This window comes from Lycium ferocissimum, chromosome 6 (genome assembly GCF_029784015.1).
Source record: "Lycium ferocissimum isolate CSIRO_LF1 chromosome 6, AGI_CSIRO_Lferr_CH_V1, whole genome shotgun sequence".
Lineage (NCBI taxonomy): Eukaryota > Viridiplantae > Streptophyta > Magnoliopsida > Solanales > Solanaceae > Lycium > Lycium ferocissimum.
Window position 1 is genome coordinate 8,606,087 of NC_081347.1, and position 26,187 is coordinate 8,632,273.

At 32.6% G+C, this 26,187-nt stretch overlaps 3 protein-coding genes and 1 long non-coding RNA gene across 4 annotated transcripts; 1 reads left to right on the forward strand and 3 right to left on the reverse strand.

The window, feature by feature from the left end:
- The first annotated feature begins 2,194 nt into the window (after nt 1-2,194).
- Nucleotides 2,195-5,427, forward strand: LOC132059208 (protein trichome birefringence-like 36). Its single transcript, XM_059451759.1, has 5 exons — nt 2,195-2,666; nt 3,560-3,731; nt 3,875-4,056; nt 4,201-4,359; nt 4,923-5,427. Exons 1-5 carry the CDS (start codon nt 2,341-2,343, stop codon nt 5,218-5,220), a joined length of 1,137 nt encoding a protein of 378 aa, XP_059307742.1. The 5' UTR covers nt 2,195-2,340; the 3' UTR covers nt 5,221-5,427.
- An 821-nt stretch (nt 5,428-6,248) lies between these two features.
- Nucleotides 6,249-7,737, reverse strand: LOC132059211 (germin-like protein subfamily 3 member 2). Its single transcript, XM_059451761.1, has one exon. The coding sequence runs from the start codon at nt 7,422-7,424 to the stop codon at nt 6,789-6,791; it is 636 nt and encodes a 211-aa protein (XP_059307744.1). The 5' UTR covers nt 7,425-7,737; the 3' UTR covers nt 6,249-6,788.
- Nucleotides 7,738-8,829: 1,092 nt separating this feature from the next.
- LOC132059210 (ACT domain-containing protein ACR12) lies at nt 8,830-18,706 on the reverse strand. The gene is made up of 10 exons (XM_059451760.1): nt 18,492-18,706; nt 15,274-15,325; nt 13,701-13,823; nt 12,765-12,859; nt 11,781-11,865; nt 11,566-11,625; nt 10,035-10,090; nt 9,813-9,918; nt 9,607-9,675; nt 8,830-9,202 (listed from the first exon to the last, which is right to left on the reverse strand). Exons 1-10 carry the CDS (start codon nt 18,638-18,640, stop codon nt 9,140-9,142), a joined length of 858 nt encoding a protein of 285 aa, XP_059307743.1. The 5' UTR covers nt 18,641-18,706; the 3' UTR covers nt 8,830-9,139.
- LOC132059212 (uncharacterized) lies at nt 10,224-11,559 on the reverse strand. The gene is made up of 2 exons (XR_009415518.1): nt 10,889-11,559; nt 10,224-10,857 (listed from the first exon to the last, which is right to left on the reverse strand). It is a non-coding gene; the product is annotated as an uncharacterized LOC132059212 (long non-coding RNA).
- Nucleotides 18,707-26,187: the final 7,481 nt, after the last annotated feature.

A 26,187-nucleotide genomic window follows, 5' to 3' on the forward strand; every position in this document is an offset into this window, starting at 1 on the left:
CAATAGTGAATGGACATTCTCATTGGATACTACTAAGGTGCATTCGAGACGGCAAAAAATGTAGTAATATGTTAATTTACATGTTAAAACGTCACTAATTCTAGTTAATTTTTAAGAAATTGACCTACAGAATAAATAACACTTTGGTTCATACATATACTGCTTGTTGAGCTATAAAATTTTGAATATTTTTAACTGATATTAGTTCTTGGTTTTGACCAAATGGAAAAAAAAGGACAAGGAGAGTCAACAAATGATAAAGAAAAGAAAAAGAAAAAAAAACAATCAATAATAATAATTGGTCAACAACCCCTAAATTACGGTGTAATCAAGCTAATAATCCTCCTTTTTCTTTTTCACTTTGACCTTTCACAGTGGCCAACAACCCCTACAAAAAAGGTTGGGTTCCTAATATCTATATTACTTATTACTTACGCTTTAAAGAATTTCTACGCTATGATTATGAATGTACTTTAATCCCGTTGTATTAGGTTACTTGGCTCTATATTTTAGGTTATTGATGTCACTTACAACAGAAGATTACTTGTAACTATATTTTAATTAATCAGATAGTGTAAATCTTTTTGCAACTATCAATGTATAAAAATTAGACTCACAAATAATAAATATGTCAGAATCCTAAATTATTTGGGTCGATTGTATAAATTATTAATATCATAATACTTTCTTTTTTTTGTTTGTCCCAGAAGATGTCACATTTTTATATTTAGAAATAATAATTTTATTTAAATTTCTAGTTTACCCTTAATGAGATATTTATAGCAATACAAAATTACAAATGTCGTAGAGCTTGACAGTAGCATCTCGTTGATTCCTACCATGAAGGGGTATATATTGCCGGCCTTACATGGACAGAGATGCTTAAATATTGGTGAGATTCGATTCTTTTTTCTTTGCAGTTTTTGTTTTGTCGACAAAAATTTTAAGAAACTTATTTTCTTTTGAAAAATAGATTCAAAATTAACGTAACGAATAAGAAATATGAAAACAAGAGCTTCCGTTCATAAAAAATTGTGCAATACTTATAATTTAGATACCATAACGTATCAAATAATATCACATAACTTGCAATGAAGGAAGTATTTTCTATCACTTTGCTAAATTTGCATCAATTCCAAGATATAAATTTTAGATTGTGAACAAAAAAAAAAAAAATCAGAAGACGTTATGGACATTGGATAGAAGGCAAAAATTTCTCCGCATCGACTGTTTACACCAAATCAATAATAAATGTATGCTATGTGTTTGCATATAAACTTTTAACATTTAATCTTGGTTATTATATCCTCACTTATCCTTACTTTATTAAATTATTTAACCATAATAAGTTTTAATTGATTTGATGCAAACACCCATCCCGGTATATATATATATATATATATATATATATATATATATATATATATATATATATATATATATATATACACCTTAGACAAAAACATTGATCATTTGAATTTTGACATCTTAATTACTCCTACTAGTAGTAGTGGTGAATGATGGTGTTGGTTTGGCGATATATAATGGTGGTTGATGGTGATGGTTGTCGTGGTAATTGTGGTTGGTGATGATGATGATAAATGACGTCTTGTGATGGTGACAGTTGACTATGATAATTGATGATAGTGATGACAATTGTGGTTGATGGATGGTGGTAGTTGACAAGCGATGGCCGATATGGCTGATAATGGTGGACACTAACGGTTAGCGGTGAAAGTTAATCGACTAGTGTTGAACTGTCATCCCTATAAAAATTTCAATGAATAGACATCTTAATGACATTAAGATTATGTCGTAGGTCTTAATAAATCATACTATTCATTATGTGGTTATATAATATGTAAAAAAAAAAAAAAAAAAAAAAAAAATGCTTAATGATTTAGAGTTGAATAATTAAGATTTATAACTAAAATCAAACCAATTTAACGATTAAAATTTAAATAAGAAAGATTAAGACCTTCATAAATGCACAAAAATGAGGAATCTATTCGGATTTCGAGATATAAAAGTTAGACAAAAAGAAAGAAAAAGACAGAACCCATTATGGACATAGCACATAAACATCGATCATTTGAATTTTGACATCTTAACTACTCCTGCTTACTCTAGAAACAATGGTAATCATTTATGACTATAGGGAGTAAAAAAAGTTGGTTACCACATGGCCATATGGCCCATTCACCCCGCCAGTCATGGCGAAAATAGAACTCATTTTGTCAACTTTTTCAAGAAAGCTAATAAAACTCCATAGATAAGAGTACCCTCTCTTTAATTTACTCTAACCATCACTCCAAAAACCCACACTTTGCATGCAAAGTAATGGCAAAGAATCCATTGTTACTACACTTTTTGTTGTTTCTTGTTCTTGTTTTGAGCTTATTTTCTGGGATTTCATCTCAGTATGCGTTGGAGGAACTTACATGGTTAGATGACAATGATGATGAAATTTCTATGTTTCATAACCGGCATTCTGCTATGAGGAAATGTGATTTAACTTCTGGAAAATGGGTTTTTGACCAATCTTATCCTCTTTATGATTCGAGCTGTCCTTATCTTAGTACTGCTGTAACTTGTACCAAGAATGGCCGTCCTGATTCTGACTATGAAAAGTGGAGGTGGAAACCCCATGGTTGTGACATTCCCAGGTATTTTAATGTTTTAGTTACCCATTTAAGAAATACTCCCTCAGTCTCAGATTATTTGTCGTGTTTCTCTTTTACATGCTCCTTAAAAAAATATTAATTAGATTTTTTTTTTACTGTTTTCACCTTATTTATGTCTTAAGATATAATAATCTCTCTTAATTGAATATTTACTCTGTTTATGCGTTCTCTTTTCATAATTGAGGTGTTTGTAGTCTTTGAAAATTAATTAGTACTAAGGGTAAAATGGGAAAAAAATTAATTTCGTTTTGAACTTCTGAGAAGACAAATAATTTGAGACAACTATTTTTAAAAATCACTGACAAATATTTTGAGACGAAGGGGTATCTTAATTCTAATCTTCTTTAAACTTTGGGATCTTAAAAGGAGCTTCGGAGCAACATTAAAGTTGTCTCCGTGTGACCTATGGGTCACAGGTGAGAGCTGTGAAATTGGCTACTGAGCTTGCTTCACGGTAGACTGTCTTCATTAAACCCACATGGGGTGTTCTGCATGAATGCGGGATGTTTTATTCACCGGGATGCCTTTTAAAATACCTTTGTTGTTGTCAAATTGTCTCGTATTTGCCCTTGGCACTAACCGAGCTCCAACCTGAAGTATAACAACAGGTAGTATAAAACCATTACTCAAAAGTAGAGGACCAAATTTGAACATTTTACTCAAAGTATTCTGTCACGTAAATTCACCCAGTTTAAGTTGGAGCTTTGTTAAAATCAAGTCCGTATACGAGACAATTTGCGAATCGTGAGGGTATGAATGACCTGAAGTATGAAGGAGGATAAAATTAAGAATTTCGGGAGCTTAGTGCACCGGGCTGTTCTTTGAATTTTCGGAAAATATCCATATGATGGTCTAACTTTCTTGGATGAATGTAGGTTTAATGCATTGGAATTTCTTGGAAGGATGAGGAAGAAGAGAATAATGCTTGTGGGTGATTCTATAATGAGGAATCAATGGGAATCTCTTGTTTGTCTAGTTCAATCTGTTATCCCTATGGCTAGAAAAACAGTAACCTATGTTGGCCCTACTATGGCCTTCCATGCTATGGTGAGAGTGTTTACTTCTAGCTCTCCGATAATATTAAAATTCTTTTACATTGGCAGTGTATAGAAGTTAAACTCTTTCGTAACTGATAAACGTACCAAAAATTTAAACTTAGCTAACTGATATGGTTGAATGGTGTTTTGAAGGATTTTGAGACAACAATAGAGTTCTGCTGGGCTCCTTTCTTGGTGGAACTGAAGAAAGGACCAGAAAACAAGAGAATATTGCATCTGGACATGATTGAAGAGAATGCAAAGTATTGGAGAGGAGCTGATGTTCTTGTTTTTGATTCAGCTCATTGGTGGACTCACTCTGATAAATATAGTTCGTAAGATAAATTTCGTTTTCTTTTACCCTTTCTTCTCTCATATGATTTTTGAATATACTAGAAAAATTAGTATAAATATGAAGCGAATTTCTTTATGAGGTCATGACATATAGAGTCTTATTGAACCATTTAACTGAACCTCAGGTGGGATTTGATCATGGAAGGAAACAATTTCTATAGAAACATGAACCCGATGGTTGCCTATGAGAAAGGACTTATGACATGGGCTAAATGGGTAGACTTGAATCTTGATCCCCGAAAAACTCGAGTTTTGTTCAGAAGCATGTCACCTCGACATAACAGGTACTCATCTTAATTCCTCCCTCTATTTTCATATGACGGTATTTGACTGAGCATGAACTATAAGAACGGAAAAAAAAAAAAAAAAACTTCTGGCTCATACTAAAAGTACCCTTAGAACATGTGGTCTTAAACATGTTATGACATTTCTATGACTATAAGAGCATGTCACTAAGGGTAAAATGAGAAGATTAAAGTTGAAAAAGTTTCCTAATTTAGAAAGGTGTCATCCTTTTTGGAACAGACTAAAAAGGAAAGAATGTCATATAAATGGAATAGACACAGTGGTGGAGCAACATTCATTTCATCTGAATCCAGTACTTTTGTCGCGGAGCATAAATTTGTATATAAGAATTCATTTAAATTGCAATAAATAGTAGGTCTGAACCCATAATATAAAAAATACAATTGGTTCATTACTAAGAACCTTAAAGATTGAAACCATATAATTCAAATTCTGGATCCGCGTCTGAATGGACGGAGCACCACATTACTTCATAATAGAATGTGTGTTTAATTTCAATTATGAAGTTTTTGATTTCATCTCTTTTACTATGATTCGTTAGGGAAAATGGATGGAAATGCTTCAACCAGAGGGAGCCTCTGGAGTCCTTTAGCCATCCGCATGTACCAGAACCACTGCTAGTGCTAAAAGAGATTTTAAGAAGAATGAGTTTTCCTGTATCATTCCAGGATATAACAACAATGACAGCTCTTCGAAGAGACGGACATCCTTCTGTCTATAATAAGTTTGTTAGCCAAACAGGTAAGCAGCACTTAGGAGACTATAAATCTGATTGTAGCCATTGGTGCCTTCCTGGAGTACCCGATACTTGGAACGAAATGCTGAATGTCATGCTCTAGCTAATAAGATATGGTATTGGTACGTATAGCTTAGGAGGTCATCGTCAAGATGGCTTATTTTCAATCTTGAGTTGTTGTTCCTTTTTATTCTTGCTTAATATTCCAGCACTGTACTTTAGGGCTGACTGTTTAATGTTGTATCACAAGGATCCTATGTAAACAACTGATGCTTCTGATTTTGAATGTGAGATACTGTGTTAGTCCAAATTTATCTAAGGTGAAAAGTGAAGAAAAGCTCCAAAGTGTATTAGGTGAAACATTTATTGTTCTGGCGCTGTCTTCAAAACAAAGCCAGCAGCGAGGAATCACACACCTTATAAAATGTTTGGCCAAGCTTCCAAGATCTGCTTATTTTGGAAAGTGTTTTTTATCAGAAGTTCTTTTCGAAAAATTACTTTTGGGGAGTGGCCGTTTGTGTTTGAAAAATTAATTTGAAAAACACTTTTACCAATGTTAGAGCAGTAATTTGTGTTTGGCCAATGTTCCAAAAGTGGTTTTGGGAAAAAAGCTACTATTTCTAGCTTTTGAAAAACAACTTCTGCTACTGCTCAAAAACACTTATTTTTCTGTAAAAGCTTGGCCAAACACCTTAACTTTCTAAAATAAGCACTTTTTGAAGAAAATAAGCACTCTTGGCTTCCCAAAAGTTTGGCCGAACAGCTATAAGCATTGGTGCCACTAAAGCTGCTTAAGCGAGATGAAGCACACACCTTGTTTTGTACCTAACTTCAAGGCTTAAGCGTGCCTAAGATGAGCTTTTAAGAAAACTAGTTCATGAAGTCTAAGTTGTTTTGTAGATACAAACTGATGGGCTGATTTTCCAATTTTATCCAGACCATAAATATTTCATCATCTCCACTTGTGGGGAAGAAACTTTATACTTTAACAGCTTGAACATTGGTCAAATGATGGGGTCTATCAATATGACAGCAACATGCTTGCTTTTACCCTTTTAGCTTTTTCCTTTGAAAAAATGGTCCTTCCCTTTCTTTTTTCACATTCTGATGTAGACAAGTTTATGACCAAAATACCGGAATACAACAAAAAATACTTCATAAATTCTGTTATAAAAGACTAAAATGCCTGCATTTCTTACTCTTTTCTGGGATCTTGTAGAACAGTTTCGGCCTAAACTAATCAATGTGAAGAATCATTTTTCACCTACGTACGAATCGTGAATTTTTAGCTTCTTCGTCATCAGAACTTGAGAAATTTCCATCTTTTAACCAATTCTCAGTATGCTTATGTTGCAATTTGCAACCTTTAGAACTGTGCTGCATCTTTTTGGAACTAACGCAATTTAGTTGCATTACTGAATACACAAAGAAAAAAGATGAAACACAGAAACTACAAATATTCCTATAATTATCCAGGCGGATCCAAAGCTTTAGGTACGGGTTTCTAGGAATCCAGTAGCTTTTGCTCATAGCCTGTGTATGTATTAAAATTTCATTAAAATTTTATAAATATTTGATTGTGAACACCAATTATCACTGTAAATTAATTTGAGATTGCTGTAGCCTGTAGGAACCCATAGACTTTAAATCCTGAATCCGCCTATCCCCCAGCTATTGAGGAACAAACTTCCTCAATTTAGCAATTTCCTTGTCACTCAATCCAAAAGCCTTCATCAACAACTCCTCTTTGATTCCTGTTCCAAAAAGAGCAGATGGGATTTTCACTAATCCGGGATTTTGGCTGTTAAAACTTCCCAAAATAGTTGCTGGCAAGTCGCCAACATTCATCTGGAAGTGAACTAAACCTTTTGGAAACACCATAACTTCTCCTTTCTCAAGAACTTTAGCAAAAACTCTGTTTCCTGAATCAACAAACCCCGAATAAATTTTCCCCTCAAGCACGAATGCAGTCTCTGTTGCTCTTGGATGAAAATGTGGCACGTTCACACCACCAACATCAAAATCAGCACGCACAAACGACATGCCTAATGTATTCAGTCCAGGAAAGACAGTGGAGCTCACTGGAATGGATGAAAATCCAGTGTGTTTAAAGTTCCCGGGATCTTTAATACCCGAATAGATAAAATCTTCGACTTTGACCAACGATGAATTCTTGCAAGAAAGGAAGATTGAAGAAAATTCTTCCCTTGGTATACAATAGTCATTAACCGGATCAGAATCATATGCTAGGCCTATATAGTTTTGAAGAAAAATAAATAGAAAAACTATCATTTGAGAAGGAATCATTGTCTAGGATCAATATTCAAGAATAAAAAAGCTGGAAATTTTAAAGAGACTATGATTTCAACTTTCAACCCTGGTTAATCTAGACAAACAAAAATATATAATAGCAAAGAAAAATGAAACCTAGTGAATGATTCTATTCAACAATTGGTCTACTGTTGAGAAATATATATATATGGAATTTAAACTGAGAAAAGTTTTCTTTTTATAGTAAAGGAGTAATTATTGAGGATAATGATGTGCTTCACAAGCAAGGCTTTTGCTTGAGAATTAAGCTATGGAGGATTAGTGCTTTGCCATGCTTCTGCTGTTGTCTTCTTGCAAGATAATGGCAAAAGGTGATGATTTTAAAATAAGGTCCCCAGAATAAAGAACTAGTATTTTATTCTTATATTATAAGATAAGTGAAAATAATGCAGCCATATTGTCACAACTCACCAACCTCAAAAGGCAAAAGAAACTGATAACAAATGATAATGCTACATGATGGACATTATTTTTGTTTCTTTTTTCTATAACGATGATGTTAGCCAACTTGTACATATCTCGATTATTTCATCGGGTATCAGTTGTTTTGCATCATCAGAGATACGCCAAAGACTTTGGGCGTGATGGTTTAACAACTATCTAAGGGGGGACCAAAGTCATTGTTCAGAAATTTCTGTTAGTGGACTGGATGACCATCAGTACTAACAACTGTATCATGGTTCAGGTGGAAACATTCCACCCCTCCCTCTCTAAAAATCCTTCCATCTAGCTGGTCACTTTTGACTTTTTGCTTTCCTCTATCATGTTTAGCGCATGGTAGTGCTCCTAGCAAAAATTGTGATTTCATTACAAGTGAGTGATTTACTGTAGTATGGATTTAGATTGTTGTTTCGTTGATCTTGCAGCATTAGAGTTAACAGCGGATTAGAATTTTAAGGTCAGTTCACAATGTGTTTCAGAAAAATTTCAACTTGATATAATTCGAGTCGAAGTGAGTAAGTTTGATCCGTACTAGCTTAACTCTACCACATCGATTGAGTTTATCATACAAGACATGTGATGTGTTCAATTCCCACAGCTCCTCCCATGTTCCAAAATATTTCTTACTTATTCTCATTTTCTTTAGTAATTAGTCTTACCCTAAAAATGAAAAAAGGAAGCAATATCCTTGTAAACAATGCCACATAAAGTGGCTTTTTACTTTTCAGGCCAATAATGACAACAACCACTCCTGCACGAGGCTGGTGAGACCAGACGTCACTATGAAGTTTCGATAATTCGATTGTACCCAGATTGACTCTGCGCCTTAAACAAGTAACTTGACAACAACCGGTCGTCCCAGTAATTCATGTGAAGGAATCACAGTGTTTCCACTACTCACTCTTATCGAGATTCTGAACTATTAAGCAACAAACTGCTCACTCTAATTGAGTTTATGAACTATTAAGCAACAAAATACTACTGCGTGTTCTGATTCCGCTACAATGGTTTTTACATTCAATAGACAGACAATCGTAAGAAATTGTGCACATTCTACATGACATTAGTAGTCCTGTCAGTTTGTTCCGATTATTCATGACGTAAAGGAAGAGACAGATCTTGCATCTATATTACGACTCAATTAGAAAACGGACATAATATGTTACATGACAATGAAAATGACTCAATCCCTTGCATTGATTAGCAGACAAGGTTATACATATAAGCGTACATACGAGGATGCTCGCTAGTTAGTAACTATCTTCATCTGTTTCAGGCCTCCTAAGGAAGTAGCGCAGGCAGTTTACAAGCACCTGCAGGTTCAAAGATGGACTTAGAGATAGCGAAAGAGGACAGCACTATGATAAGAATGAGACTCAGAAATTGTTAGCACAACCAATGAAAAGGTTAAATCCTTTAACTGCTCGGTATAATCTCCAGGTTTTACTTACTACTATATCCTAGGCAAACCGTATTAGCATTTTTGTTTAGCTACATCAATTAACCATAGCTTTCCCCATGTTTACATTGTTGACCACTGACCACTTGACATATAAGAAAGACATTAGCAACATTAAAAAAAAATGAAGGGAAATGGACGATATTTAGTTTTAAGTTACACTGCTTTATGAAAGGTCTTAGTTATAAACCATGGAAAGATACCCCAATAAAGAAACACTGCTATGATTGTAGGAAACACTTCATAACTGTATGTTACCTGAGACAAAGAACTATTTAATGCTGCCCCTCCGTAACTGACATAGAACTTGTCCTTCGCAATTAGACCCTATACATTTTCAAAAGTGAAGTGAGGGAAAATTAAAGATAAGGAAAATAACATGGAAGAATGTAAGGTACACTTCTTTTTTGGATAGCGAATGTAAGATACACTTCTGCACGATATGGGGAACGGAAGAAGCTTACTTCTGTATCAATCTCTGCTGATTCAACATCAATGTTAATATCAGCCATTATTTTGACGACTTGAATCAGCAAACCAGATCGATCAGCTGTTTCAAGATACAGCATACTGAAATAACCACAAGAACAGGCAAGTCAGCATGTGTTGCATCACCAGTTTCAAATGCTCATCAACATTAAACTAATTGAGAAGAGGTAATGAAAACAGCTGCCATAAGATGCTACCTCCTCTTGGGTCCATCATCTTTGACATGGATATGAGTCGCAATATCAACATCAGGCTGCCATGGAGCAATACAAGTTTATTAGGAACACTCGAAAAGGTTGAAGAGAAATTACCAAGGGCAACAAAATGCATTGGTATTGAAAAAAATCTTTCAAGCGTTCAAAGTCGTTAATTTCCACCTAGAGCACAATAAAAGCAAGCATTCCCCCAATGAAGTTACAATTATAACATATGCCCTCTCTATTTAAGTATTGACAATGACAAAAACATCATAAGGACAACAAACAAATTGTATAGAGGGTAGAGTGCCCTATTTAGTCATAGCTTTCTGTCAAAGAACATGCAAGCAGATTTTAAAAACTCTCAGTGAAATGACAACTACTGATACAGTGTGCCACCCCAAGAAAGAACAATAAGAGAAAATGTTTGAAGTTCAACCCACGACACCGGAGCTTTACTTCAAGTTCAGGCTGCTCCTTGATTTTCCATCAGAATCCACTTACTATGATTTATAAGTAGGATGCATGACAAATAAAATGTTGAGATTTCTATGGGACTCTTCCCATTCTGAAAAAAGATGTACCAGATTCCATGGGAAGCCACCTAATAGCACCAGGAACTGAAACCCACAGATGGATAAGAAAAAACTACAGTCTTACCAAGACACCACAAAATATTTTCACAACCTTCACATTGCCCGTTGCTTTTCCATCCATTTCTCCCAAATAATATATGTACTTCCATTGATGACACACATTTAAAAGTTTATCAACAAACCAAAGCTTCTCGATATGCACACCCCTTTTCAAGTGCAACATTTGACTTCAAAAGGGAAACAACAGTTACCATGAACCTTCAAAAGGGAAACAACAGTTACCATGAACTCTAGAAGATAGTGAGAATGATGAAGTGCCATCTCCTTCATTCATCCAAACCATAGAACCAAAAGCAGAACACGTGCATTTGAAGGGGTATAGGGAAGTGAAAAAATTGTTTATTTCTATTTGACTTCAAAAGGGAAACAACAGTTATCATGAACTCTAGAAGATAGTGAAAATGATGAAGTGCCATCTCCTTCATTCATTCAAACCATAGAACCAAAAGCAGAACACATGCGTTTGAAGGGGCATAGGGAAGTGGCAAAATTGTTTATTTAGATTGCTACCGCCACCACCATATAAGAAATAATAATAATAATAATAAACAAATAAATAATAATACTAATAATAATAATATTGATAATTATAGTTATAGTAGTAGTAGTAGTAGTAGTATTAGTAGTAATAGGAGTAGTAGTATTAGTAGTAAAAATAGCAGTTCATTAACAAACTATTTACAAATATCAAAAACATCTATATCAAGAATAGCTGTAAAATACTTGAAATTTTTGAGCATGTTGATGTCGGAATAGGTCCAAACAAGTTTCATATATCCGACCCTAACTAGCTTAGGATTGACGCATAATTTTTGTATCGACGTGGAGGCACTGGGATGAAGAGAGGAAACAACTAAATTATCTGAATGTTTCACCTTCTTTTCTGGTGCTTTAATTCCAAAAGCCTCACCCATAGCAAGCCGCTCGCTGGACTCCTGATAAACATAAAAGATTCTACTTTAAGGGTTGCAGTAGAACACTAAGGAATACAAAAACATGAACATTTTATTCTATCACAGGATAGATCAATCAGTATGGCATGTATAGGTTCTAGATGTTTCTAGGGACTATATATGGGAAGTTTACATACTGGGTGATACTTGATAAGGTTGCTGATTATGGTCAAACGGATGTTCTCCAATAAATCAGGATCCTCAACTTTGCGCCCAGTATCCCTGGAGAGCAAAATCAATGGCATTTAAGTAAAAAATATGACGGCATATCATATGCCAAAAGACAGACATGGAGGGATATCATTAACTGGACATAGAGAGAATTTATGGAGTAACGCCTGAGGTCTTTCTCATAGAAAATAGATATGAAGATGAACACATTTGGAGTAAAATTACAAGTAGTCATCACAGCATGCTATTGGAGATCCTCCATTTCTGTATCATTTCATAACAAGACATACATGCTACAGGTAAATCATTTTACAGGCGTACCAACCCCTGCACCACCAGGGGCGGAGCCACATATGGCTAAGGGGGTTCATCCGAACCCCTTTCGGCGGAAAATTACACTGTTTATACATGATTAAAATTATTTTTTATGTATATATAGTAGATGTTGAACCCCCTTGGCTTCTTCGTGTGTTTACTTCTTCATATTTTGAACCCCCTTATCGCAACTCCTGGCTCCGCCACTGTGCTCCACTACCATTAGGGTTTCGGCTATGCAACCTTGAAAATATGCAACATGTAATTCAACATCATTGCTCTAATTCGGCTAATTTGACTTGCATTATCCATATATTTCTCAACATAGGAGTACTATAGAGAAGATTCAGCATCAATGAGTATCAAAATCAAGCAATAAATCGATAAAAAGGAACAATTTGCAAAATGGCTTTCGTCACGTAACTTTCATGCAGACCATACTAATTAATGCTCAAAATTTGCGGACTTGCGAAGAAAAGAACAAATAGCCAAAATGATTAGCAATCATCTTTTCTTATAAACAATTGACGAAAGGATATAAATCATAACTACTAAAAAATTCAGAAAATCTGGTTCCATGTAGTAGCATGCCAATGCAAATATTCAATGGAGTAAAAGTTAATCTACACACTTACAGTCGCGTAATGAGAAACTTTGTCTTTTTCACTGAATCCTGGGTCGTAACAATTCCTTTCACAACATCCAAGCCCAAGTCTTTGAGTGCCTTCATCTGCACAACATACAAGATCAACTAGTTGGCTATGTATACTTGAGGAGAAGTCAAGACAGCAAATACAAAAAGCGCTAGACCCAGGAAAAGGAGATAGTCCATGAAAATATGTATGGATTTATCAATAGTGAGAGGCAAGCAGATAAGTCTAATCTAAATAGCTAACCACCAAATCTCTTCTCCCCTCGTGTATAAAATGCATAAGGCAAGTATTACCAATCATGATAAACCTCTATCTGATAAAAAGTTCAAAACTTTTTTTTTTGGTAAGGGCATTCCTCATTGACGTCGGCATCGCATGAGCCTGACTAGCCCAAAAGGGCACGGCCAGGTCCAATACGAGCACGACCGTCATGATAAAAAGTTAAAAACCGATAGTAGCCAATAAACAAATACACAAACCAGAAACCAAAAGGAGTAAAACAATTGTTTTAAAAAAAAAAAAAAATATATATATATATATATATAGTGACGGAGGTCCATTCAAGTGCTTGTCAGTGGAGAAAGTATCTCAACAGAAAATGATATCTCGCGGAGCATTCTTAACAGAACGGATATGGGATCCAACATACAACGAATGTTACAAGCTGAAATGGTTATGACAATAAGGAAGACCAGATTCTCATTGTCGTACTTGTATGTAACGTTTGTACAAGTGGAAATGGTTAAGACAAGGAAGAACAGATTCCCGTGGTTGAATTGTATTCCCCCCCCCCCCCCCCCCCCAACCCTCAAAATTCTGTATAACCTTCACAAAATCCCATTTATATGGAAGCAAACAAAAACATGCATGTGCACGTTGGCATGCACAGGCCTAGGAATGGTGGTTCAAAGAATTCACCGTGTCAATGAGAAGACCTAGCCGATCACCAAAGCTAATTTCCACAGTGGTTGCATCGCATTCAGGATCTTGAATTATCTGAACAACTGGCAAAGGAACAGAAACAGACTCCTCCTTATCTTTCTGAAAGGAAAATATTTAGTCACTATCATGATCTGGCAAAATGTCGCAAAAGTATAAAAAAAAATAAAAAAAAATAAAAAGAGATGTTCGTGATTGGAGAAAAAAGAGATTTTCAAATCTCTGCATTTCTTTTTTTTCCCCATTAATGATTATGCACATTCAGTAAAACTATAATAGCATATAACTTTGCCTCTTCTTTTTAAGGAATTTATCAAATAAGAAAATTAGTGTTACCATTTCTAAATGATTTCACACCCCACAATATGATTAGATTTCCAACAAATGGTGATGTTACTAACATTTGCTGCAAGTTTACAGGAAATCACTAAATTATGGTGCTGGTATACAAATGAAAAACTCGAAGCCATTGTCAGGTTAAAACTTGTACTCCCCCCATCCCAAACTATTTGACACTTTTCGCTTATCGAGAATCAACCGAGTTGTTCTTTGACTCTAATTTTTTAATGTCTTTTAAATATTTTAAAATATTAATTATGATGACTTATAGTACTTTTTACGTAGTTTCTAAATATGTAAATTTTTTTTCGAAAAATTTAAAGATTCTACGTTCAAACACACAGTCAAAATTAAGAAGTTTGACTCGAAAAGCGAAAAGTGTCAAACAAATTGGGACGGAGGGAGTAGTTTAGTTTCTTTTTTAATTTTATATAGATGAATGGCTTGCTATTGTTTCTACATTTAAACTATCCTCCATCAGCCATTATAATTTGATTGAACATTCAATTTTTTTTTATTTTTTTTTTTGAGTCAAAGGTAACACCATGATAAAAAGCAGCAGTTTCCTTGCTAAATGGCTGTTACTTATCTTCAGCCGCCAAGTTGCAACTTCGGAAGGCCATGCATTTTAACAAATGCAAGGGAATGTCAAATAACTACCACCTAACAACACGCTTCCCCTTTTTCTCTGAATAAGTGTCATCCCTCTGGAAATGCATCAACTATGTTTTTGTTTTGATTTTCACAAGTATCTAAAAACTCAAAATGTGATTTATGAGATATAGAAGATTTGGACATGTTTCATTTGATTTATTACTTAAAAGCCTCAACAACGTGCAGTTAGGTAAAGTACAAAAATTCCTAAAATTCGCTAGGTCCTTGAGGACTAGGATAAATTCCTGACTGCTTTAAGAGCTTCCCAACACAATCCCTGAGAGGCTGAGAGCCTGAGACAGAACGTACTTCAACTATTTCAATAACAGTCTATGAAAACCAGTAAACAGAGATGTCAAATTCGAAGAAATAATTAATTAAATTAATCTACATGAGAAAAAACATGCACATAATTTATCCAAATGAGAAAAGATGCACAAAACAGGATTCACATACTTATTTATAGGAAAGATTGAGCCGTTCAAGCAATCAGTTTAACACATCACAGTATGAATATCTAACATAAACTAACTACAAAAGCGATATAATCAAAACTCACTAATGCTGGTGACCAACTATTAACACTGTCAAGAGTGCAAGAAACAGTATACCTGCAAAGCAGCTAAAATTTGTCAGATCACCAATCAGAAATATATTTAATTACTTAAATAACTGAAAATCATTCGCTTCCATGGTTCCACTAATCAAAATAAAAAAGGACCATTCACGCCTACTCTAGATACCAAAAATTAAACAGTCGAATGATTCCTTAGAAACCAAATCAAGTAGTAATTTCAGTACTTCCTCAATTAAAGCAAAGAGAATCTATAAATACGTTTAATTCACCAAATTCTTCAAATTCTTTTCTCAGCTAAATAAGATTTGAAGGTGTAGCTCAAACCTTTATACGAGATCTTCAACTAATAAACTTATACTAATATAAACACACAGAAACACTTTAAACTTTAAAGTATAAACCGAATCGTATATCAGGAAACAAGGAAATAAGGAGAAATGTAAATCTAAATAGCGAAGAGAGTCTATAAGTAGGTTTACTTCACCAAAACTTGTTTCTCAGCTAAATCAGATGCGAAGATGTAGCTCAAACTGTATAGGGTGAAAACCGACATGACACGTGGTCGGTAGATGGTGACACGTGGCAAGTCAGAACAATTGCGGATTCGACTAGAATAAGATCCGGAGAATATCGACTCGAGTCACCCCGGAGACACAAGACCGGACAAAGAATAACATAGAGGGAAGAGCAATTAGTACCGTCAACCATTACTTATCCATTCCGGATACGGTGCCAGACGTTACTCCTTTGTAATTAAATGTCATTTATTGCTCATTCAGTGTAAATTATGAAAAAGTGATTCACAGCCATGAATCCTTGAATTCACCCCTATAAAAGGAGCCCAACCCTCATGCTGGAAGGGCATCCAATTTCCTGCTTAACATTTTACGCTTAACACACTTAGCAAAATACCAGCATTCTTCCTCGTTTTAAGCATTACGATTCATATTGTTCTTCAAGGACCGAAGTCGTTCCGGAGGCATCTTCACCGAGAGATCCTTCCGAGCTCAGGATGCCCAGGATATTTCAATATAATTATTAATTTCACTTTACTTGATTTCAATCGTTATTGTCATTCTATTTAGTTAATTATTCTTGCTAAGTAGACAAATCAATCCACGTGTCCTTTAAATCACTGTACAAATTCAACTGTCCCTTTTAAGGGTAAACACAAACCTTTACACGAGATCTTCAACTCTTAGTTTTACCTTATATAAACACACACAGACACTTTAAAGTTTAAACTGAATCATATATCAGGAAACAAAGGAAATAAGCGAAATGTCAAGCTTATAGCTTACATTCTCCAACGAGAAGTGGCAATTTCAGTACTTCACTCAATTAACTAGAGAATAGTACTATATAAATAGGTTTAATTCACTTAAACGTGTTTCTCAGCTAAACAAGATTTGAAGATGTAGCTCAAACCTTAGATTACCTAATTATACTCATATAAACACACAGATACACTTCAAAATTTAAACTGAATCATATATAGTGAGACAAGGAAATAAGGAGATATGTTAAGTCTGTAGCTTACATTCTCCAACGAGAAGTGGCAATTTCAGTACTGTCACAGTGAAATAGCGAATCGAGTGTATAAATAGGTTTTAATTCACTTAAACGTGTTTCTCAGCTAAATACGATTTGAAGATCTTCAACTTATTTTACCTTATACTCATATAAACACACAGAGACACTTTAAAATTTAAACTGAATCGTAAATCAGGAAACAAAGGAAATAAGGCGAATGTTAAACATTCTCCAACGAAAAGTGGCAATTTTAGTACTTCACTCAATTAAATATCGAATCGAGTATATAAATAGGTTTAATTCACTTAAACTTGTTTCTGAGCTAAATACGATTTGAAGATCTTCAACTTATTTTTCCTTATACTCATATAAACACACAGAGACACTTTAAAATTTAAACTGAATCGTATATCAGGAAACACAAGGAAATAAGGAGAAATGTTAAGTTAGGTTTAATTCACCAAAATTTATTTCGTCTGCTAAATAAGATATGAAGATGTAGCTCAAACCTTTACACGAGATCTTCAACTTAGTTTACCTAATTATACTCATATAAACATACATAAACACTTTACAGTTTAAACTGAATCATTTTTTATTTTATTTTTTGATCAAGTAAAATTATTTTCATTCATAAACATGGGCAAAGAACGGCCGTATACAAGGGATATACCAAAAGATAAAGAATCTATAAAATATGATTCTCTACAAACTCCACCCAATCCTCTATACAACTAGGAACTTTCTAATTACACCAAAAGAAAATAAGGGAGCGAAGACTGCTCCTCAATTGAGAAAACTTGACTCTATTCCTTTAAAAGCTCTCTTGTTTCTCTCATTCCAAACTACCCACATCAATGCAAGCGGAGTTTAAACTGAATCATATATCGAGAAACACAGGGAAATAAGGCGAAATGTTAATTCTGCAGCTTACATTCTCCAACGAGAAGTGGCAATTTCAGTACTTTGCTCAATTAAATAGCGAAGAGAATCTATAAATAGGTTTAATTCACCAAATTCGTTTCTCAGCTAAATAAGATATGAAGATGTAACTCTAAACTTTACACAAGATCTTCAACTTGATTTATCTTACACTCAATATAAACACACAGAGACACGTTCAAGTTTGAACTGAATCGTATATCAGGAAATAAGGCGAAAAAGTGGCAATTTCAGTACTTCACTCAATTAAATAGCGAAGAGAATCTATAAATAGGTTTAATTCACCAAATTCGTTTCTCAGCTAAATAAGATTTGAAGATGTAGCTCAAACCTTTACACGAGATCTTCAACTAACAAACGTATACTCATATAAACACACAGAAACACTCTAAAGTTTAAACTGCATGTATATCAGGAAACAAGGAAATAAGGCGAAATGTTAAATTAAATAAGCGAAGAGAGTCTATAAGTAGGTTTAATTAACCAAAACCTGTTTCCTTAGACGTCAACTAATAAACTTATACTCATATAAACACACAGAGTCACGTTATCAGGAAATAAGGAGAAACGTGAAGAGAGTCTATAAATAGGTTTAATTCACCAAAACCTGTTTATAATTTACCTTACACTCATACATTTACACAGACAGATACACTTTAAAATTTAAACTGAATCATATATCAGTAAACAAGTAAATAAGGAGAAATATTAAGTTAGTAGCTTACATTTTCAGGCGAGAAGTGTTGATGTTTGAACTGGAAAATGCGTGAAAGACGGGAGAGGAGTTCACCGGCGTCGGAGAGAAGATGCCGGGATCGGCGTCGGAGATCGCCGATGATCGAAGTGAAGTGAAGAAAGCGTTAGCGATAGCCATGAATCAAAGAGAGAGATTTTCAGATCAACGGTGAAGTGACTGGAGTTCTAGAGATGAATGTGAATATATATACTCCCTCCGTTTAAATTTATATGAATGTATTTGGTAGCGCAACATTTAAGAAAGAGAAAAAAAATTTAAAACTTATGATTTAAAATAAGTCTTAAAAATTTGTGTGGTTATAAATTATTTATAAAGTGAATTTATTTTCAAATTAGGAAAAAAATTATTTATTTTAGCACCAATTAAAAAAGTAATAAGTTCAAATAAATTGAAACAATAGTATTAGGGATGGCAATTAGGTAGGGCAGGGCGGGGCAGGGCAGGGCAAAGTCATAATAAGGCAGGGAAACATATAAATGAGGCGGGCGGGGGTAGGGGGGGGAAAAATTTAATTTTTGAAAAGTTTTAATAGGGCAGGGTAGGGCAAGAAATGGGTTATAAGTGGGTTGGGTAAAAAATAATTATTTTATTCTTGTTCCTTAGTTTGAATCCACATTTTGAACCGTCGTTCTTTACTACTAAAAGTATAAGCTTGATTGCTTGAAAGTTTGTAAGATTTCTCATTTTTGTTATTAAATTCTTATTTGTTAAAATGTGACTTCTAGCATAAATTAAAATCAATATTTTTTTATTATAAAACTAAACTTAAGAAGTAAACCCAATAATAGAACTATTATATTTGTTTAAGCTTGTACAAAACCTTTCCTATTTATCGCAAAAGTGATCGCCTAATTAACTGATCTTACGATTAATAATATTCATTTAGAAGAAATCACTAAAAAGACATCTACAAAAAGGTAAAATACTACTACTTGCCAGTTATACTTACATCACAAGTTTGTCTTTAGTAATTAAGACAAATCATTTTTTTTAACTTAGACATTTCTTCAAACTTATTTAATTATACTAAAGATGATTTTGTGTATTCTCATGCTAAACATAGTAAAATATGTAAATTCTAGTTCTATTTTGAAATTTGAACGATCAAAAGAAAAAATTCAATTTTAGGAACTAATCATTCATCTAATTGTTTTTAAGAAAATATGTCATGCGTCGAAGTAAAAAATAAAGAGGAAAAATGAAAGATAATATAAACGGGGCAGGGCGGGGGCAGCGGGACGAGCAGGGCGGGCGATTTCTCGAAAAAAAAGCGGGGGCGGGGCGGGGACGGGTCAAAATCGGAGGTCAAGACTTGCCCCGCCTTAACCTGCCCTAACCCGCCCTATTGCCATCCCTAAGTAGTATGTGTTAGAGATATTTCTCTTTAAGAACTAAGATAGCAACGTTAGGTGCAAGTCTGCATCAGCGTTGTAGACTCCACTTGATTGATGCAGTATAGATGCCACATCAGATGGGTCCCATTACAGCTCTTTTTCATTTAGAGGTTGTTTGGTTTGGCTTATTTTAAACTCCGATTTGGATCTTGATTTTGAAGTTGAAATTTAAAAATTGAAAATTTAAGTTTTTGAAATTGTGAGGTTTGGAATTTAAAGTTGTGTTTGGATATGCATTTTACTTGAAAAAAGATTGAAATTTTGTGAGTGGAAGTCTCAAAAACCCATTGGAACTTGAAGTTTTTTTAAAAATAGATTTTCAAAATCTGATCCAAAATATATGGCCAAATAGATATTTGAAGATAAATTTTTAAAATTTGATCCAAAATCTATGGACAAAAGCTAGCTAAGTGTTTTTTGGCTTTTAAACTCTTTTTCTACTTTTTGTAATGTTTGGAAAAATGGAACGTGCTTTTAAGCATATATTTTTAGGTTAAAAAAGTACAAACATAAGTTAAAAACTCTTGCCTTATAAGTTATTTTAAAAAGTTAATCCAAATACTCTCTTAAGAAATTCGCTTGTTTGGATCATTCCATGGTTGTTAGATATGTTTCATAATTTTATGGTTTTGTACGTGTATTATTTTAATAAATAGAATAATATTTGGACAGCTTATATCATTTTTGTCATTGTATAATAGCACAATCCAAAAAATTGAAAAATAAACCTACAATATAATAAAGAAAAATAGAATAGCTATTATAAAAAGATAGAATAAAGAATAAAATAAAATTATTAAATAATTAACAAAGGCAAAATGAAATAATAATAAGAAAAGATGTAAATGCAATCATATTAAGTCTGTTGTCACATAAAATAAGATTTTTCCTTGTTATATAATCATGAATTTAAGAGATAGAATATAATAAGATTCAAGCAGAATCAAAATATTTTTTATTTAAAAATTAAAATTTTAGTAATACCGTACAATGGGTGATAACCATCCAAACAAGGTATTGTAAACGAGGATAGCAACTTCGGTGCAAGTATGCATCAGCGTGTGGACCCACTTGCCGAGGTATAGACGCCGCGTCATATGGGCCCCATTACAGCTCCTTTTTTATTATTCTTCTGTTTTTTTTTTTTTTTTTTAATTTAACTCTTGAATTTTCAACTTGCTCAATCATATTTTAGAATTGTTCTTGTACCAAATAGTATTGCAAGTACATTGTACTATAATTGTTCTCCTCCAATAATGAGGGTGGTTTTTTATTTATTTGTTTTATTTATATTTATTTTATTTTAACTATTATAGAAGAGTGGGTTTGGTCATTTCACTCATATTCTATAATAGTATAATAATAAAAAAAAAAAAGGTGAAGTCCACGTGAAGAATTAAAAAATTGATTGAAAAAAATTAAATGGTAAAGGTACGCTTAGAGAAATTCAGGAAAAAAGAAATAACAATTTAAATTGAACACAAAAACCGCTAACGAAGTTATAAAATCAAAAGATTTAAAATTTATACCTTTGGGTAAGGATAAAAATGCACTAATTTCAGACACATACGTCTCACACAAATAATGAGGAATAACATCAAGAAGACGAAATATAAATGGTCATATTTTCTTAAAATGATGAATTTATAGGGGAGTGGGTTTGGTCGTCAACCCACTCTTCTATGATAGTAATAATAATAAAAAAAAAATAAGGTGGGTTTACGTGAAGAATTATGAGACAATTGAAGAAAAAAAATAAGGTGGGGTCCACGTGAAGAAGTAGGAGACAATTGCACAAAAAAAAAAAAGGACATTTAAATAATGATAATAAGTTCAGAAAATGGTAAAGGTATGCTTAGAGAAAATTTAAAGAAGAAAAATTCAGGAAAAAAAAAATAACGATTTAAATTGAACACAAAAACCGCTAAAGAAGTCATAAAACTAAAAGATTTAAAACTTATACCTTTGGGTAAGGATAAAAATGAATTAATTTTAGATACATACGTCTCACGCAAATAATGAAGAATAACATCAAGAAGACGAAATATAAACGGTCATATTTTCTTAAAATGATGAAGTTGGTCTATACTTAAAAATTTAAGAGTACAACAGATGCAAACACATGAAAGCGCTTTTCAGTATTGTTGAGTAGAAATAGATGATGACATGAAATTCGGTAGGAGAAGGTGTATTTCAAATCTTTCAATTCGAGAATCAAACCAGGAAAGCCATATATGGGAAAAGCGGATTAAGTAAAATAATTTATTAATATTTCCAATTAATTGAATTATAATACTTTTTACAATAGAAATTCCATAATTATATTACTAAAAGGTACTCTCTCTGTCCTAATTTATGTGACATAGTTTAACTAGGCATGAAGTTTAAAAAATAAAGGAAAGATCTTTGAAACTTGTGGTCTAAAACAAGTCATAGATATTTGTGTGGATTTAAATTATTTCATTAAAGGTAAAAGGAGAAGTTTGAAGTTAAATGATTTCTAAACATAAAAATATATCATTCTTTTTTAGACAGACTAAAAGAAAAGTGTGATACTATTTTTTGTGTTGGGCCCGTGCTAGCACGGGCTTTCATCATCTAGTATACTATATATAAGCATGAGTTTGGAGGTGGTTTCGTCGTCCACCTCCAACTCATGTTAAAAAAAAAGTGGACCCCATATTTTAAAAAATCAAGCAATATCAAAAAAAAAAAAAAAAAAAAAAACGTGCACCCCATATTAAAAAATAAGCAATATAAAAAAAATGTGGACTCCATATTAAAAAATCAAGCAATATCCATGTAATTCTCAAAGTATCCCCATTAAGTCAATAATGGTAATTAATTTTTCAAAAGTAGTTCGAATATATTATTATCAAGTTTCATTTTTAAAAAGTTACTATTACAACCGATTACGTTTTGTAGTTAAATGGGTGATATCTTACCTCACCAAATTTAAAAAAAAAAAGCGTGGACGCATATTAAAAAATAAGAAATATCAATAAAAAAAATGTGGCCATATTAAAAAATCGAAAGCAATATCCATATAATTACTCAAAGTATCCCCATTAAGTCAATAATGGTGATTAATTTTTCAAAAGTAGTTCTGAATATATTATTATCAAGCTTCATTTTTTAAAAGTTACTATTGCAACTAATTACATTTTGTAGTTCTATGGATGATATCTTACCTCACCAACTGTAATTCTATAATCAAATTAATTGAATATTGTTACACACCGATAAAAATAAATTACTCGGATGTTTATTGCGATCTTGTTTAATATCCTAAAAAAGAAACTAATATGGGTATTACATTCTCAAAAGGCATTTTCCAATGTCTTAAGTTTCTAATTATATACGGAGCACCATAATAATCAAAATAATTTATTAGTACATACTTATGATAGGTTAAGTAAAAAAAAAAGGATAGAAATCTTATACCGCATCTATGCCCATGTTATATGACACAATATGCATAATCACCATATGTATAAAAAGTTTCACGTTTTAGCCTAGGGGAATGGTAGTTCAAATGACGTTTCCGTATTTAGAAGTAGTTAAAAATTCAATAAGTTTTCGAATTCTGGTTCAAATTTGATTAACGCATAGTTTAAAAAGTGTTTATTAGCCTTTTTCTTAAATAAAGTCATATAAACTGAAACAAAAAAATAACATCATGGCACAAATTATTGAACCCGTGCTCCCAAAAATTCTATCTTTACATACGCGACTTTCAAGAAATGTTGTAGAATATATCAATTCTTTTTATAATTGCATAAAACTAAAATTATAAATATATGTTGAATAAAATTAGAAATATATGTTGGCACGGGCTCTGGTATCTAGTACTATATATAAGCATGGGTTGGGGGATGGATCGTCGTCCGTGCCAAAAAAAAAAAAAAAAAAGTGGACCCCATGTTAAAAATATAAAAAAAATCCTCCAAACTCATGTAAAAAAAAAATAGTGGACCTCATATTAAAAAAATTAAGCAATATCAAAAAAAAAAAAAAGAGTGAACCCCATACGTGGACCCCACCTTTTTTTTTTTATTATTATACTATTATAGAAGAGTGGGTTGACGACCAAACCCACTCTTCTATAACAGTTAAAAAAACAAGCAATAAAAAAAAATGCACCGCATATTAAAAAATCAAACAATATTTATGTAATTCTCAAAGTATTCCCATTAAGTCAATAATGGTGGATTTATTGCCACATGCGTATCAACCCATTAGTGGGAACAAATGATATTATTGTACAGCAAAAACCGTGGACCCCATATTATTGCTTTTCTTCAAAAGGTTAAGTAGTCAAACCATATAATTTCCTTTCTTTTCTTATATTAGCTTAAGATCTAATCTAGATATTTAACTATTGTATTTTCTATTCCGCCATGTCATTTATTTGTTATGTTTACTAAAATAAATATACTTAAAATATTTATATTTTAATTTTTATTCTTACTCTAATAAATATGAAAAGAGATTAATGTCGTAAAAGAAAAAATAATATTAAATGGAGATCGAATAATAAATAAGATAAATTAATCAAATTATAAATTTAATTGACGTTTCCTTAAAAAAAACGTGCAAAAGACAACATGACAAGTAAAATGAGCTAAACCAAGAATATCACCAAAAAATAAAAAACAGTAGTTCGTCGTTTAGATAGAAAATCAAATTTCTACTTTGTTTCATTTTAAACATGTAAAATTAATTTAATAATTTGAATTAGAATTATCCAAATCAAAATTTGATAAAAAATAATAAGTATTGTTTAGGTCCAATCTATATACATTAACAATAGAATATTTTACACCTTTAAATTAATCGAATTAAAATTTAAAGTATCAACTAATGCTTAAATATTGCTATTATTTTGTCTGAAAGAGAGGAAAATAGTTTTGTTTTAAACAAATCTTCTCTTTTAAAAAGTATTAATAAATTTTTGCAAACTTTATATTCATACCAAACACTAATATAATAAAGTTTTGGATACGGAGCACAAACTACAATGTTATATTAATCGTGTTTTGAACATAGTATATATATGTGTGTGTGTGTGTTTATTAGCAATATAAAATATATATCTTATCACTACCCAAACAAAGCTACATACACATAGATACACTATAATCCAATGCGAAGCACGGGCATTGGAGGTGGTATCGTCGTCCACCTCCAACTCATGTTAAAAAAAAAAAAAAAAAAAAAAAAAAAGTGGACCCCATATTAAAAAAAAAGCAATATAAAAAAAAAGTAGACCCCATATTAAAAAAATCAAGCAATATAAAAAAACAACTACATACACATAGATACACTATAATCTAAAATGTTGAGCCCGTGCGCAGCGCGAGCATACACCATCTAGTTTTAATTAAGAAATTTGAAACCACTTGCTAACTTGGATAATCCTTGAGTTGGGAGGTATGACTAATATAATATGACAAGGCTATCTTGAGTTGAAATTTTCTGTTAAAAACTATTAAATTCTGAAATTGTAATGAGGTTAAAGAATATTATGGATGGAGTATAAGGTTTTGGTTTAATCGATCAAATGATTGAAATTTGAGAAAAAAATGGAAAAGTAAATGGCTAGATTTATGAGCATGTTATTGCTATGAATCTGAAAATGATAGATATGACTAATATGATATGACAAGGTTATCTTGAGTTGAAATTTTCTGTTAAAAACTATTAAATTCTGACATTGTAATGAAGTTAAAGAATACTATGAATGGAGTATAAGGTTTTGATTTAATTGGTCAAATGATTGAAATTTGAGAAAGAGTGAAAAAGAAAATGGCTACATTTATGAGTATGTTATTGCTATAAATCTGAAAATGATAGATATGACTAATACAATAGGCTTAATTACATCATAGGTCATGCTTTTAAATTTAGACACATAATTAGCACTACTTTTAAACCTCTTCAAAAATAGCAAATTTTATTTCCTTTAGAAAATGGTATACGGAACAAAACTCCCCCAAATCAGGGATTCAATTGTTTATTCATTATTATCATTTATCTCACTTTCTTAAAGGATAAACCCTCTTTATTATCATTATCTCTCTTCAAACATCTACATTTTTCTTACTTCTCTCTCTTCTTCAACCAATACATCCCCCTATCTGCTACTAACTCATCTCCTCATTCATTTCCATTTTTCCTTGTTGCTGTGGGTTTTCGAGCATTTGCATATGCACTTGCGATTTACGTTAAAAAAAGACTCATTAAAAATTTAAACGATGCAAAATTTGT

What these genes read in the sequence shown, in the direction of transcription:
- LOC132059208 (XM_059451759.1), top strand. Translation starts at nt 2,341, where the DNA reads ATGGCAAAGAATCCATTGTTACTACACTTTTTGTTGTTTCTTGTTCTT. An exon ending in CATGGTTGTGACATTCCCAG is followed by an intron (nt 2,667 to 3,559) that starts GTATTTTAATGT and finishes GGATGAATGTAG; the next exon opens with GTTTAATGCATTGGAATTTC. An exon ending in CACTCTGATAAATATAGTTC is followed by an intron (nt 4,057 to 4,200) that starts GTAAGATAAATT and finishes ACTGAACCTCAG; the next exon opens with GTGGGATTTGATCATGGAAG.
- LOC132059211 (XM_059451761.1), bottom strand. Translation starts at nt 7,424, where the DNA reads ATGATTCCTTCTCAAATGATAGTTTTTCTATTTATTTTTCTTCAAAAC.
- LOC132059210 (XM_059451760.1), bottom strand. Translation starts at nt 18,640, where the DNA reads ATGGCTATCGCTAACGCTTTCTTCACTTCACTTCGATCATCGGCGATC. An exon ending in TAGGTCTTCTCATTGACACG is followed by an intron (nt 12,860 to 13,700) that starts GTGAATTCTTTG and finishes TATGTTGTGCAG; the next exon opens with ATGAAGGCACTCAAAGACTT. An exon ending in CAGCAGAGATTGATACAGAA is followed by an intron (nt 9,676 to 9,812) that starts GTAAGCTTCTTC and finishes GAAAATGTATAG; the next exon opens with GGTCTAATTGCGAAGGACAA.